Source organism: Chiloscyllium punctatum, chromosome 11 (assembly GCF_047496795.1).
Source record: "Chiloscyllium punctatum isolate Juve2018m chromosome 11, sChiPun1.3, whole genome shotgun sequence".
Taxonomy (NCBI): Eukaryota; Metazoa; Chordata; class Chondrichthyes; order Orectolobiformes; family Hemiscylliidae; genus Chiloscyllium; species Chiloscyllium punctatum.
The window spans coordinates 6,378,284-6,394,436 of record NC_092749.1 but is presented as its reverse complement, the minus strand read 5'-3'; the positions used below and the strand labels follow the sequence as shown (position 1 = coordinate 6,394,436).

General features: G+C 45.3%; 1 protein-coding gene across 1 annotated transcript; it reads right to left on the bottom strand.

The window, feature by feature from the left end:
- Nucleotides 1–242: 242 nt before the first annotated feature.
- On the bottom strand, nucleotides 243–14,443 carry LOC140482564 (uncharacterized). The gene is made up of 3 exons (XM_072580093.1): nucleotides 14,238–14,443; nucleotides 8,730–9,229; nucleotides 243–1,474 (listed from the first exon to the last, which is right to left on the bottom strand). Exons 2-3 carry the CDS (start codon nucleotides 9,211–9,213, stop codon nucleotides 969–971), a joined length of 990 nt encoding a protein of 329 aa, XP_072436194.1. The 5' UTR covers nucleotides 9,214–9,229; nucleotides 14,238–14,443; the 3' UTR covers nucleotides 243–968.
- Between the last annotated feature and the right edge of the window lie 1,710 nt (nucleotides 14,444–16,153).

Genomic DNA, 16,153 nt, shown 5'->3' with positions numbered 1-16,153 from the left:
GCAGTTGTGAGGAGAAGTGGGAAAAGAGCCCTTGAAGGGCAGTTATTGACCACTTGCCTCCTGTCCCTTTGAAGGCAAACTTTAAAAAATGTACCTCACTGAAGGTGGAGCTGGGAGGTGTTCCTGACCAATCTTTTAACATCACCACATCCTCACCAAAACCTGCTGCAGATTGTCCATCTCACCCCTTCCTCCTGATTCCACCCCCCCCCCCACCCCCACCCCATCCCCGGCCCCTCAAATCGCAGATCCATCCATCACTGTAACCAGTGACTTGAACAGGTTGGTTCATGAGATCCCAAATCTCCAACACCCTCCTCCCTCACTCCCCCCCAGACACACATTCAACATGGTTTTAACAAAAAAAGCCAGAAATATTCCCACATCATACAGCACTAGAAATCTGCTCTCCATTGCAAATCGGCTCTGTGTGTGTGTGTCTGAGAGAGACAGAGTATGTGTGTAAGTGTGCATGTGAGAGGGTGTGTGTTTAAGGACAAGTGTGTGAGAGAGTGAGCATGTGTGTGAGAGAGCGGGATTGTGTGTGAGAGAATGTGTGTGTGAGAGAACTGTGTGTGTGAGAGAGAGTCGAATGTGTGTGTGTGTGTGTGTGTGTGTGTGTGTATGTGTGAGTGTGTGAGAGAGAGAGAGAGAGACAGTGTGTTTTTTGGGGGGGCTGGTGGGATGAGTTGTCTCAAACAATCCAGAGTGGAGGTGGCTCGATGGAAATTAAGGTATAGGTCAACCAATGAAATGGGTTTTATATACATTTATTTAAAATAAAGAGAGAAACAGCAAGGTGAGAAGGACAGTCAATTGGAAGTGTCAGCATAAGCATCATGGCCTGCTGTACTCTGCGACTCAATGACCTACTTCAGTTCCTATGCTCATTTGCAGCTGATCTACCTGGTTATTACTCCATAATCACATGTCTTTTCATTCTGATTAAGAAACATTTTGAAAGAAGGTTACATATAACTGGCAATGTCTGAAAGGTTAGGCTCCTTCAGTTTGGGCAGCATGACTCTTACACTCTCGATGACCTTGTGGATCTGTGAGCCAGTCAGCACGAGCTCAGTGCCTGGACCTTCTAGCTGAGCTTGTGCACAGGTTTCCCTTACAAATGGGATCAGGGGAGCCATGCTGTACATGTGCTGTGCCTGAGCTTTCAACGCACTCACTCGCCCGTGTAGAGCTGAGAGGTGTTGGTAACAGTTCCTGAGTTTACACTGTACATTGGCCAATGCAGCCCGGGATCTTTTGAACTTCAGTAACTCTGCCCTCACCACACTCAGACTCTCTGCTGTCTCATCCCTTTTCTTCTCCAGCTCAGGGAACTGACGGGTGAGTTTCTCCAATTCCTCCTCATCCTTTATGACGCTCGCTTTCACCTGGGAGAGATCCTCCACAGCTATGTCCACTTCAGACTTCCTGTACAGTCGCTCCTTCTCAAAGGCAACAGCCATGGGGATCCCTGGAGGGAAAACCGAAAACAGCTCTCAGGCTAAAGTGACAGACAATCCTCTGTTGTAAAATGCCCAATACTGTTCCTCTTACTGATCACAACCAGCATCTTCTAACCCCAGTGAGAATCAATCAACAAATTTCTACTCAAAACTAGTATTACATTCTGAGGTATCACACATTCCAAACTCAGAAATTCCCCCAAAGCTGTTCATTGGTGATCAGTCTCACCAAAAGCCTATCATTCCACAATTCCACAAGAAACTCACACAACATGAAATTTAAGAATCTTGTCCTGGTTTGTAATCTTTTCCCTGTGTTTCAAACCCATATGGATTGTGAGATTGCATGTGGTAATGACCAAAAACATCTATTTTTGAGATGTCAATTGTAGACTAAATGTTAGTCAGTACACCAGGAAGATCACCCTGACCAGTTTGTGAACAAGAGCCACAGGGCTTCCTCTATGTACAGTATATCCCTTTACATTGTAAAATATTTGAGAGAGCTTCACAGGAAACCCCTGACACCAAATAACATTAGGAGGAATACGATCAAAGGTTCTGTCATTTTCAGAAGCATCAATCAGCTCAACATGATAAGTCTTTTTCTCTCAACATAGATACTGCCAAACCTACTGGGATTCTGAGCACCTTTTACATCGAACATAGAATGTTACAGCACAGTTCAGGCCCTTTGGCCCTCGATATTGTGCCAACCTGTGAAATTAATCTGATGCCCATCTAACCTACACTGTTCCATTAGTATCCATTTGTATATCCAATGCCCATTTAAATGCCCTTAACATCAGCAAGTCTACTACTGTTGCTGGCAGGCCATTCCACACGCCCACTACTCTCTGAGTCTGTCCTAAATCTATCATCCTCAATTTAAAGCTATATTCCCTTATGTTAGCCTTCACCAACTAAGGAAAAAGACTCTCACTGTCCACACTATCTAACCCTCTGATTATCTTATACATCTCGATTAAGTCACCTCTCAACTTTCTTGTCTCCAACGAAAACAACCTTAGTTCCCTCAGCCTTTCCTTGTAAGTCCTTCCCTCCATACCAGGCAACATCCTCGTAAATTTCCTGTGAACCCTTTCCAAAGCTTCCACATCCTTCCTATAGTGGGATGACCAGAACTGTATGTAATACTCCAGGTGTGGCCTTACTAGTGTCTTATACAGCTGAAACATGACCTTGTGGCTCTGAAACTCAATTCCCCTACCACTAAACACCAACACACCATATGCCTTATTAACAACCCTATCAACCTGGGTGGCAACTTTCAGGAATTTATGTACCTGGACACTGTGATCTCTCTGTTCATCAACACTGCCAAAAATTTTACCATTAGCCTAGTACTCTGCATTCCTATTACTTCTTCCAAAGTGAACTACCTCACACCTTTCTGCATTAAACTCCATTTGCCACTTCTCAGCCCAGCTCTGCATCTTATCTATGTCCCTCTGTAACCCACACCATCCTTCGGCACTATCCACAACTTTGCCTACCTTAGTGTCATCCGTAAATTTACTAACCTATCCTTCTACGCTTACATCCAGATCATTTATAAAAATGACTAACAGCAGTGGCCCCAAAGCAGATCCTTGCAGCTCACCACTGGTAACTGAGCTCCAGGATAAACATTTCCCATTAACCACCACTCTCTATCTTCGTTCAGCTAGCCAATTTCTGATCCAAACCGCTAAATCACCTACAATCCTGAACCTCCATATTTTGTGCACTAGCCTACCGTGTGGAACCTTATCAAACGCCTTACTGAAGTACATATAGACCACATCAATCGCTTTACCTTCAGCCATCTGTTTTGTCACCTTCTCAAAGAACTCAATAAGGTTAGTGAGGCATGACCTACCCTTCAAAAAACAGTGTTGACTATCTCTAATCAAATTATTTCTTTCCAGATGATAATAAATCCTATCTCTTATAACCTTTTCCGACACCTTACCCACAACCGAAGTAAAGCTCACTGGCCTATAATTACCAGCACTGTCCTGATTCCCCTTCCTAAACAAGGGAACAACATTTACTATCCTCCAGTCTTCTGACATTACTCCTGTCGACAATGATGACATAAAGATCAAAGCCAAAGGCTCAGTTATCTCCTCCCTGGCTTCCCACAGAATCTGAGGATAAATCCCATCTGGCCCAGGGGTCTTACCTATTTTCAGATCTTCTAAAATTGCTAAAACTTCCTCTTTGTCAACCACAAACCCATCTAATCATGTAGCCTGTATCTCCATACTCTCACTAACATTGCCTTTTTTCAATGTGAATACTGATAAGCGATTCCCCTATGTCCTTAGATTCTTCACACAACTTTCCACTACTATCTTTGATTGTCCTTAATCTTGCTCTAGTCATTCTTTTATTCCTGATATACCTATAGAAGGCCTTAGGGATTCCTTGATTCTAACTGCCAACAACTTCTCATGCCCCCTCCGGGCTCTTCTTAGCCCTCTCTTTAGATCTTTTCTGGCTTACGCTCAAGCCCCCTAACTGAGCCTTCACATCTCATCCTAATGTAAGCCTTCTTCTTCCTCTTGACAAGAGCTTCAATTTCTTTAGTAAAACATGCCTCCCTCTCTCGACAACCACCTCCCTGCCTGATAGGTATATACTTATCAAGGACCCGCTGTAGCTGGACCTTGAATAAGCTTCACATTTCAAGTGTGTCCCCTGCAGTTTCCTTCCCCATCCTATGCATCCTAAATCTTGCCTAATCACATCATAATCGCCTTTCCCCCAGTTATACCTCTTTCCCCACAGTATATACCTAGCCTTGCCCACTGCTATTGTAAACATTAGGAGAAAGTGAGGACTGCAGATGCTGGAGATCAGAGCCTAAAATGTGTTGCTGGAATAGCGCAGCAGGTCAGGCAGCATCCACGGAGAAGGAGAATTGACGTTTCGGGCATGAGCCCTTCTTCAGGAATGAGGAAAGTGATGAAAGGCTTTTGCCCGAAACAACGATTTCTAAGCTCCTTGAATGCTGCCTGAACTGATGTGCTCTTCCAGCACCACTAATCCAGAATCTGGTTTCCAGCATCTGCAAGCCATTGTTTTTACCTCAATGAGGAAAGTGTGCCAAGCAGGCTAAGATAAAAGGTAGGGAGGAGGGACTTGGGGGAGGGGCGTTGGGAATGCGATAGGTGGAAGGAGGTTAAGGTGAGGGTGATAGGCCGGAGTGGGGGTGGGGGCGGAGAGGTCAGGAAGAAGATTGCAGGTTAGGAAGGTGGTACTGAGTTCGAGGGTTGGGACTGAGACAAGGTGGGGGGAGGGGAAACGAGGAAACTGGAGAAATCTGAGTTCATCCCTTGTGGTTGGAGGGTTCCTAGGCGGAAGATGAGGTGTTCTTCCTCCAGCCATCCATGCAACACGATGGCTGGAGGGAGAGCACCTCATCTTCCGCCTAGGAACACTCCAACCACAAGGGATGAACTCAGATTTCTCCAGTTTCCTCGTTTCCCCTCCCCCCACCTTGTCTCAGTCAAATCCCTCGAACTCAGCACCACCTTCCTAACCTGCAATCTTCTTCCTGACCTCTCCGCCCCCACCCCCACTCCGGCCTATCACCCTCACCTTGACCTCCTTCCACCTATCGCATTCCCAACGTCCCTCCCCCAAGTCCCTCCTCCCTACCTTTTATCTTAGCCTGCTGTACACACTTTCCTCATTCCTGAAGAAGGGCTCATGCCCGAAACGTCGATTCTCCTGCTCCTTGGATGCTGCCTGATCTGCTGCGCTTTTCCAGCAACACATTTTCAGCTCTATTGTAAACATTACCAAATTATAGTCACTATCGCCAAAGTGCTCACCTACCTCCAAATCAGTCACCCCATCGGGTTTATTCCCCAGTACCAAATCCAATATGGCATCGCCCCTTGTTGGCCTGTCTACATACTGTGTCAGAAAACCACCCTGCACACATTGAACAAGAACTGTCCCATCTAAGCTACTTGAATTGTAGTATTCCCAGTCAATATTGGGGAAGTTAAAGTCCCCTGTTACTCTCCGCTCTGTTTTTAGTTATAGGTTTTAAGGAGTATCTTCAATCTGGTGAGAGATAGTGAGGCAGAGAGGTTTATGGAGGATTTTGAGAAAGTAGCAAACTGTATAGATAAAGGTGAACCAGTAGGTGTATTATCTTTGGATTTCCAAACATAAGTTGTCAAGTTGCCACACATTAAGCTACATGATAAGATAAATGCCATGGTATTGGGGATAATATATTGGATAAAAGATTGGCTAATGAATAGAAGACAAAGAGATAGGATAAAAAAGATATTTTCAGGACAACAACTTGTAACTAGTGGAGTTCCACTGGGATCAGTGCTGGGCCACAATTACTTACAATACAAATGAATGATTTGGATGAGGAAAGTGAACATACTGCAGCCAAGTTTGTAAATGACACAAAAATAGGTGGGACAGCAAAGACTAACATCCCCTTGAAGCTCTGATAACCCACTCACAGCATCAAGAGACCGACTGTGAGATTGACTGGCAGTTCCAGAGGTCACTGTGACACTCAGACCTCAGAGAGACCTACACAGCGATAAGAAAGACTCGAGGAAATGCTGGTGAGGGTGACACATTGCATCTGCAGAGGGATATTGAGGTTAAATGGTAAGGACTTGGAAGATCGAATATAACATGGGAAAATGTGAGTCAATGCACTTTGGCAGGACGAATAGAGAAGCAGAATATTACTTAAATGGAGAAAGACTACAGAAAGTTTCAGAGCAGAGGGATTTGAGGGACCTCATGCCTCAATCACAAAAATCTGGCATCCAAGGTCTGTGGGTAATAGGGATGGCACAGTGGCTCAGTGGTTAGCACTGCTGCCTCACAGCACCAGGATTCCAGGTTCGATTCCAGCCTCAGGCGATTGTCTGTGTGGAGTTTGCACATTCTCCCCGTGTCTGTGTGGGTTTCCTCCAGGTGCTCCTGTTTCCTCCCACAGTCCAAAGATGTGCAGATCAGGTGAACTGGCCATGCTAAATTGCCCGTAGTTTTAGGTGCATTAGTCAGAGGGAAACGGGTCTGGGTGGGTTACTCTTCGGAAGGTCGGTGTGGACTTGTTGGGCCGAAGAGCAAGTTTCCATACTGTAGGGAATCTAATCTAATCTCAAATAAAGAGTTGGCCTGTATTTCAAACAGAATGGAATATAAAAATAGGGAGTCAAGATTAGAATGGTGCTGGAAAAGTTAGTGCCTTGTCTATATTTAGCAAGACCTCCCTATTTTTAAAGGCAGAAGTAGGTACTGCAGATGCTGGAGATTAGAGTCAAGATTAGAGTGGTGCTGGAAAAGCACAGCAGGTCAAGGCAGCATCTGAGGAGCAGGAAAATTGACGTTTCGGGCAAAAGTCCTTCACTAGGAATGGTCTTTTGCCCAAAACATCGATTTTCCTGCTCCTCGGATGCTGCCTGACCTGCTGTGCTTTTCCAGCACCACTCTAATCTTGACTCTAATCTCCAGCATCTGCAGTACCTACTTCTGCCTTTAAAAATAGGGAGGTCTTGCTAAATATATACAAGGCACTAACTTGACCACACCTTGAATATTGTGGGCAGTTTTGACCCACTTATCCAAGGAAAGAATATTGGCATTGGAGACAGTCCAGAGAAGGTTCACCAGGTTGATACCGGTGTGGAGGGGCTCTCTAATGAGGAGAGGTTGAGTAGATTGTGTCTGCACTCACTGAAGTTTAGAACAATGAGAGACAATCTTATTGAAACATGCAAGATTCCAAGAGGGGGCTTGACAGGATAGATGTGGAAAGTTTGGTTCTTCTTGTGGGAGAGTCTAGGATCAGAGGGCATCACCTCAGAATAAGGGGTTGCACCTTTAAGGCAGAGAGTACTGAATGTGTAGAACTCTTCACCAGAGAGGGTTAATGAGGTTGGGTTGCTAAGTATAAGATATGTAATCAGTAAGGGTGTTGAGGTTTAAGGGGAAAAGGCAGAAAAATGGAGTTGAGGATTATCAGAGCAGACATAATCTCATTGAATGGTGATGTAGACTTGATGGGATGAATGGCCTACTCCTCACACAGCATATGGTCTTCTGGAAATTTCAAAGCAAGGGGCCCAGACAGCTGAAGGTATGGTCAGGAGTGATGGAGTGACTGAAGTGGGGAATGCACGAGGCTCGACTTTGACAGATGGAGAGATCATGGAGGGTCATGGGACTGGGCAATGTTACAGGAAATAAAAGGTGTGAGCCCAGAGAGGGGTTTAAATGGAAGACTGAGAATTTTACAATTGAGGTGTTGTTTCACTGGGAGCTAATGTAGTCCAGTGAGTAAGGGGATGAATTATCAGAGGAGTTTGGTTTGCATTAGGATAACAGCAGCAGAATTCTATACGAGTTCAAACCCCTCGAGAATTGAAGGTGAAAGGTGGTGAGGAATCTGTTGGAATAATTAAGGTCTGACATCTCAAGGGATTTCATTGTCCAAGGAGCGATCAGGAACTGGGTGGCGGAAAGATGTGAAACTTGAAAGGGTTCAGAAAAGATTTACAAGGATGTTGCCAGGGTTGGAGGATCTGAGCTACAGGGAAAGGCTGAACAGGCTGGGGCTGGGGACCTTATAGAGGTTTACAAAAATATGAGGGGCATAGATAGGATAAATAGGCAAAGTCTTTTCCCTGGGGTCGGGGAATCCAGAACTAGAGGGCATAGGTTTAGGGTGAGAGGGGAAAGATATGAAAGAGACCTAAGGGGCAACTTTTTCACGCAGAGAGTGGTACATGTATGGAATGAGCTGTCAGAGGAACTGGTGGAGGCTGGTACAATTGCAACATTTAAGAGGCACTTGGATGGGTATATGAATAGGAAGGGTTTGGAGGGATATGGGCCGGGTGCTGGCAGGTGGGACTAGATTTGGTTGGGATATCTGGTCAGCATGGACGGGTTACATAGAACATAGAACATAGAAAAATACAGCGCAGTACAGGCCCTTTGGCCCTCGATGTTGCGCCGATCCAAGCCCACCTAACCTACACTAGCCCACTATCCTCCATATGCCTATCCAATGCCCGTTTAAATGCCCATAAAGAGGGAGAGTCCACCACTGCTACTGGCAGGGCATTCCATGAACTCACGGCTCTCTGAGTAAAGGGTCTGAAGGGTCTGCTTCCATGCTGTACATCTCTACGACTCTATGTTATATGTGTTATGTTGAATCGTTGTAAAAATAATATTTAATTCTCTTTATAAACATCTTACCGATGCAGGGGATAACAAAACTCAGGCCAATTCCTATGTCTCTCCCCGTTTGTTTTTCTCCCTTTTTGGCTCTGGCTCCCCTCAGGGTCTGTTCCATTTGCTTCAGAGACACAGCAGCTGCCTGGAGCTGCCCCTCAGTCCGTTTCCTCTGGTCCTCTACTTCCACCAACTGATCCTGCGTGCACTTGAGGCATTTCTGCAGTTCCTTCTGCTCCTTGCTCAATTTGCCGTGCTGAACCATCAGCTTCTCACAACTTGCGTCGACGTCATCAACAATCCTACTCGCAGCCTCCTCCGCTGACAGGATCTCTCGTAGTGCAGATTCAATCTCAATCTTGAATTGTTTGCTGCTGGCCTCGCTGAGATCCCCTGTTCCCGCACTGACTGCAAGTTCAAGGAGGGTCAGGATGGAAGAGATCCCTCTGAGAAAAGATGGGGAGACGGCTTCTTTACAGTCCCTTTCATACACCTCACAATCCTCCATTGTGTTCAAGGTTAACCTGCGGAAACAGAGGAAATGAACAGTTTGGATGAAGCACAGATTCATTTCAGATCCATAGCTGAGGGAATTGGACAGGGCTGCAGCAGCAGGATTTGGTCTCTGAGATAGGGGAGAAGGCAGAATGTTAGAGAAGGAGGTGGAAATACAAGATGGCAGCAGCAAGAGGACATTAGTCAGGGGAAGAAGATAGGATATTAAATACAAAGCAGGTGGAGACAGTAGAAAGAGATCAGAAGGAAGTAGAGGTAGATGTAAGGAGGTAGGAAATTGATGTAAGTAGTTTGTCACAGAATGAGCACTTGATCTTGGAAATGAATAAGTGTCACTCAGAGCTAGGGAAACCCTCAGCTGCTGGTCTACCTTTCAGGAGCTGGTAGCATTGGCACAGTCCTGGGCACAAGCCATCGCCACTCTCCAACCTTAGAGGAAGAGAAATGTCTTCACTCAGACAGTTGTGAATCTGGATTTCCCTGCCCTAGGGAGCTGTGAATGCTGAGATGTTGAGGATATTGAAGGCAGAGATAGGTAAGATCTATGAACATTAAGAGACTCAGGGGATGTGGGGACATGGCAGTGGAGTAGACCTTGAAGACCAGCCAGGATCATTTGAATGATGCTGCAGCAGAGTCAAGGAGCTGTCTGACCTCCTGCAACTCCTATGTCCGATGTTCTCATGTGTTCTCCGAAATAACATCAAGAGTTAACTGCCTGACCCAACGAGAATGTTCAATCTGGACTCCTGATGTAGGATTAGTGTTGAGATTTAGGGGGGGGGGGGGGGGGGGGGGGGGGGGGTTGAACCTTTCAGCTATGTCCAACTCTGTCTCATGGCTTTCACAAAATCATTACCACTGCCCCAGATAAACTGGATTCATTGTGGTGGAATCTGAGAATGTGCAAATTAATGCAGTGTGAGATTTACATTTTAAACTCAATCAATTCTGAGGATCCATCGATGGGGAAGTTACACTTCAGTAATGTCTCAATGCACTGGGTTTCATGCTAAAGAAAGGAAATCTAAGCTTTAGACACGCAGCTGCATAGAGTCAATAGGATGATGCTTAATGTGAGGAACCAGCTAAATGAGAGAAAGATTTGAAATGTTGGGGCTGGCTTTGCAGGAATTAAGGAGCCTTTAGGGTGCCTTGTTTATCATAACAAAGCAGTGGGATGGACTGGACAAAAATAAATTGCTTTGGGTGAATCCTAGAATCATAGAGTACAGAACCCATCACGTCTGTGAATTAACTCCAGTCAGGCCAGTATCCTATCAGCAAGTTGCCTTTTATTTACAGGTGTTTAGCACTTGACACTGGTCTGGCTTCCTCAGAGCCAGCTCACAGTGTGAACAGAACCTCTGACACTCCTGTGTCAGGACTCCCTGACTGGACCAGGTTAACAATCAGGGAACTCATATTCTGTGAGGTCACCTAGCTGACCTTGTTACAATCTCGACAGTCTGTATCACCAAAAATACACATCAACCTACATTAGCCCCACTTTCCTTGCACTAGACCCATAGCTTTGAATATTACGACATTTCAAGAACTCACCCAAGTACTTTTTAAAGTATTTTTCAACTTCCTTCCAAGGCACCGTCTGGGTGAAAATGTTTCCTCACATTCCCTCTAAACCTCCTGCCTTTAAAGTTAACATTATGCCCCTTTGCTATTCACCCTTCAACTAAGGGGAACAGCTGCTTTCTCTCCACCTGTCCATGCCCCTCATAACCTTATACACCTCAGTCAGGCCCCCCTTCAACCTTCACTACTCCAAAGAAAACAACCTGAGTTTACCCAGCTTCGCTTCATCGATGAAATGTTCCATCCCAGGCACCTTCCTAGTGAATCTCTCCTCCCCCCTCCCCCCCCCCCCCCACCCCCCCATCATTCCTATAGTGTGGGGAGCAGAACTGCGCACAGTCCTCCAGCTGTGGCCTGATCAAAGTCTTGTGCAACTGCAACATCACCTCCCTGCTCTGACAGTCTATGCCTCGACTGATAAAGGAATGTATCCTGTCTGCCTTTGTAATGACCCTTTTACCCTGTTCTGCCCCCTTCAGGGATCTGTGAATAATCTCCCCATGATCCCTCTGAACTTCATTGTGTCCTGCCATTCATTACATACTCCTCTTGTCTTGTTCTTTCATCCAAAGTGCATCCCCTCACATTTATCAGGGTGAAATTCCATCTGCCATTGATCTGTCTGACCAATCCACTTATATCCTCCTGTAACCGAACACTTTCCTCCTCACTGTCAACCACCCGGCCAATCTTTGTGTTAGCTGCAAACTAACTTAATATCCTCCCTGTACACTCTCATCTCCGTCATTGATGAATATCACAGACAATAAGGACCTCACGCTGATCCCTGTGGTACACCACTGCACACTGTGCTCCAGTCACACAAATGGCCTTCTACAACTACCCTCTGTCACCTGTCTTTAAGCTGATTTTAGATCCAAGTTGCCAAGTTATCTTTTACCTTCTTTATCAATCTCCCATGTGTAACCTTGTCAAAGGCATTGCTGAAATCCTAATAAACTACATCAACTGCCCTTCCCTCATTCACATACATGGTTACCTACTGGAAAAATTCCAGATTTGTTCGGCATGACCTCCCTTAGACAAAGAAAGCCTGACTATCCCTGAAAACCTTACCTCTCTAAATGGGGATTAACTTTCTCCTTCACTATTTTCTCCAACAGATTCCCTACCACTGATGTGGGACTCACTGGTGTATAGTTCCCTGGTCAACTTTACTACCCTTCTTGTAAAGTGGAATCGCATTAGCTGTCCTCTAGTTCTCCAGAACCTCCCCTGTGGCCAGGGAGAGTCTTTAGAAAAAAGGATCAAAGCCCTTGTAATTTCCTGCCTCGTCTCCTGCAGCAGCCTGGGATACAATTCATCTGAATCAGGGGATTTTGTCCACTTTTCAATCTGCCAAAGCATCCAATACCTCCACACTTCTGTATTAATCTGCTCAAAATCCTGACAGTCCATCTTCTCAAATGTTGTACTTGCATCCATCCTCTCCTGGGTAAAGAGAGGCATGAAATGCTCACTTAACACTCTACCAATGTTCTTCAACATCGCAAACAGATTGTTCCCTTGATCCCTAATGGATCCTACTCTTTCCCTGGTTATTCTCTTCCCCTATGCAGATTAATTTGGATTCTCCCTCATCTTACCTTCCAGCATTTCCTCACTCCTTTTTACTCTCCTAATTGCTCCACTGAGCTCTCCCAACCCCCCTGCACTTCCTATATTCTTGGGCCTCTGTTGTTTTGTTCCCCCTGTACCTGTCTCTCTTTTCCTTTTTATCCAGTCCTGAATATTCCTACACATCCGGGTTCTCTGGGCTTGTTCTTACACTTCACTCTAAAGGGAACATGTTGGGCATGTATTCTCCTCAGTATCTTTCTGACTGCCTCCCACTGTTCTGCTGTAGATTTACCCTCAAGTAGCGGTGCCCAGTCTACTTTTGCCAAATACTGCCATATTTTAATAAAATCTAATCCAAAACCCTTTCTCACAGACCATCTTTATCTTTTTCCATAACATACTGAAAACATATGGTGTTGCGGTTGCTATTCCTCCAATGCTCCTCACTGTAATCTCAAACATCTTGCCTGGCTTCATTCCCCAAAATTAAGTCCTGCCTTGCACCTTCCCCTATTGGACTTTTCATACTCTGAAGCTTGTGATTTCAAATAAATCTATTGGACTATAACCTGGTGCCATGTGACTTCTGACTTCTACACATTGATATTAAAAGTTCTCCTCAATGTATTTCAGGAAATTTGCCTCCTTTAACCCCTTTATACTATGACTATCCCAAATAATTGCACATCCAACAATATCATTTATTGTATCCGTTGTTCCCGATGCGGTCTACTCTACATTGGGGAGACTGGGCGCCTCCTTGCAGAGCGCTTTAGGGAACATCTCCGGGACACCACACCAACCAACCCCACCGCCCCGTGGCCCAACATTTCAACTCCCCCTCCCATTCTACTGAACATGCAGGTCCTGGTCCTCCTTCACCGCCTCTCCCTCACCACCCGACGCCTGGAGGAAGAACGCCTCATCTTTTGCCTCAAAACACTTCAACCCCAAGGCATCAATGTAGACTTCACCAGTTTCCTCATTTCTCCTCCCCCTACCTTACCCCAGTTCCTAACTTCCAGCTCAGCACCGTCCTCATGATCTGTCCTACCTGCCAATCTCCATCCCACCTTTCTGCTCCACCCTCCACTCTGACCTATCATCTTCATCCCAACCCCATTCACCTATTGTACTCTTTGCTACCTTCTCCCCAGCCCCATCCCCCCCTCCCTCCCATTTATCTCTCCACCCTGGAGGCTCCCTGCCTCCATTCCTGATGAAGGGCTTTTGCCCGAAGCATCGATTCTCTTGCTCTTTGGATGCTGCCTGACCTGCTGTGCGTTTCCAGCACCACTCTAATCTAGACTCTGGTTTCCACCATCTGCAGTCCTCACTTTTGCCTGTCCCAAATAATGTTGGGGTAGTTGAAATACCCTAATAAGTATTTTTACACATCTTCGTGAATTCACTGCCCTGGTTGCTGAGAGGGCCAGAGTGAGTGTCCATCACATTAAGGAAAAGACATTTATAACAGGACATTTAATAAGGATTATTTTTGTGGAAGAAATATAACCTGACCCTGTGCTGAAAGTGCTCAGTAAGTCTTCACAGTCGATGTCCAGAAGAGACAGGTTACTAAGGCAATCTATACATCCAGGTTCTAGATGGTTGAAGGAAGAATCACCATGGTAACCTCTGTAAACAGAATCTTAAAGACAATGACAGTCAGTCAATTCCTGGCTGGATTTGATTATAGGTAGCTGTAAATAGCCCAATCCAGGAGATTAGAAAGAAGCCCAGCCAATTTATCCTGAAAGATTCAATCTGATGCATCACTCTCTGGAAACATGAATAAAAGTATCGCTGTGGAGGCAGACTGCCCTCAGTTTAACATCTCACCTGAATGTGCACGTTCGACAAAGCACTCCCTCTCTCAGTTACAGACAGTGGGTCTCAATCTGAATTAGATTCCTGGAACGGTGTTTGAAACTCCAGCATCTGAGTCTGAGCCAGCAGTAATGTCCACAGACAACATCTGATACACGGAAGGGATTTTCCAAAAGGAGCCAATACTTAGGTGAAGTGGTGAACGCAAATGTGTGCCAGTAATCCTCATCACTAACTCTGTCTAAATGCACTCTGCGTGACACATCACTGGAACTTTAAGTGTTGTACCATGAAATCTGTTGTCACAAAGATTCTTCTTGGCTTCTGACTCAGTCACCACATAAAGCAGTCTTTATGTACCAGACTGCTTTTCATCTCTTGCAAGCATCTGAATGAAAGATGCTTTGTTAGACAGGAAAGAGACTGTTGCTTGTTTGTTGCAAGTGAACATTAATACTTTCATATCTAAAAATGTCACTGTCTCTCCAGAGTCCAAATCACAATTAACACTGACCTTCCCAAACCCATTCACGGTGGCAGGAAGTTTTAAATAATGCTCAACTCTGAGAGGAAATGGTTCAAATGATAAATGCATTCACTGTTAAGATCAGACAAGATGCAAGCACCAAACCATCCAAAACAGAAAGCAATGGCAGAAACAATAAATATCACATTGATGTTCAAAAAGGCACATGGGAAACTTGCCTTCATTAACTGGGGGACAGGATACAAGAACGGAGAGGTTATGCTGGAACTATATAAAATGAAGGTTGGGCAACAACTGGAGTACTGTGTACAGATCGAGTCACCACATTGTAAAGATATGATTAGACTAGAGAGGGTGCCGAGGAGATTCACCAGGATGCTGTCTGGGCTGGAGTTGTTTTCCTTAGAGCAGTAAAGGTTGAGCGGGGACCTGAGATGTGTAGGATTATTGGGACAAAGACAGGGTGATTTGGAAGGATTGTTTTCCCATCAGTAAAGAGTCAATAACAATGAAACATTGGAGCAGAATAGGCTGCTGATCCCCTCAAGTCTTCCACCATTCAACAAGATCATGGAAGATCCGATAACATTCAACTTCACTTCCTTGCCTCTTCCATAAAAATCTATCTCAAGTCTACCTCATGTGCTTAATGACCCAGTCTTGACAGGTCTCTGTGGTAAAGGATCCCACAGATTCACCACCCTCTGAGTCAAGAAATTCCTCCTTATCTCTGTCTTAAATGTGTGACCCCTTAGTTTAAGCTTATTTCCCCACAAGGGGAAACAACCTCTCCACGTCTACTCTGTCAAGTCCCTTAAGAATCTTGTTATGTTTCAATAAGGACAGCTCTCATTCTTCTACATGCCAATGAATACAGGTCCAAATTGACATAACCTCTCCTCATAACACACGTTATGTATCAGTCTAGTGAATCTTCTCTGAACTACCTCCAATGGCAGTATATCTTTCTTTAGATAAGGGGCTCAAAATTGTTCCCAGTATTCCAGCTGTGGTCTGACTAGTGACTTGTACAGTTTTAGTAAAAACTCTCTCTTTTCACACCCTATCCCCTTTGAAATAAAGGCCAACATTCTACTTGCCTTCCTATTACCTGCTGAACTTGGATGCTAGCTTTTCAAGATTCATGCACGAGGACCCTGAACCCTTCCTTGTTGTTGCTATCTGCAGCTTTTCTCCATTTAAATAACATCCAGCAATATGGGCGGCACGGTGGCACAGTGGTTAGCACTGCTGCCTCACAGCGCCAGAGACCCGGGTTCAATTCCCGCCTCAGGCGACTAACTGTGTGGAGTTTGCACGTTCTCCCCGTGTCTGCGTGGGTTTCCTCCGGGTGCTCCGGTTTCCTCCCACAGTCCGGAAAAAATGTGCAGGTTAGGTGAATTGGCCACGTTAAATTGCCCGTAATGTTAGATGTAGGGGA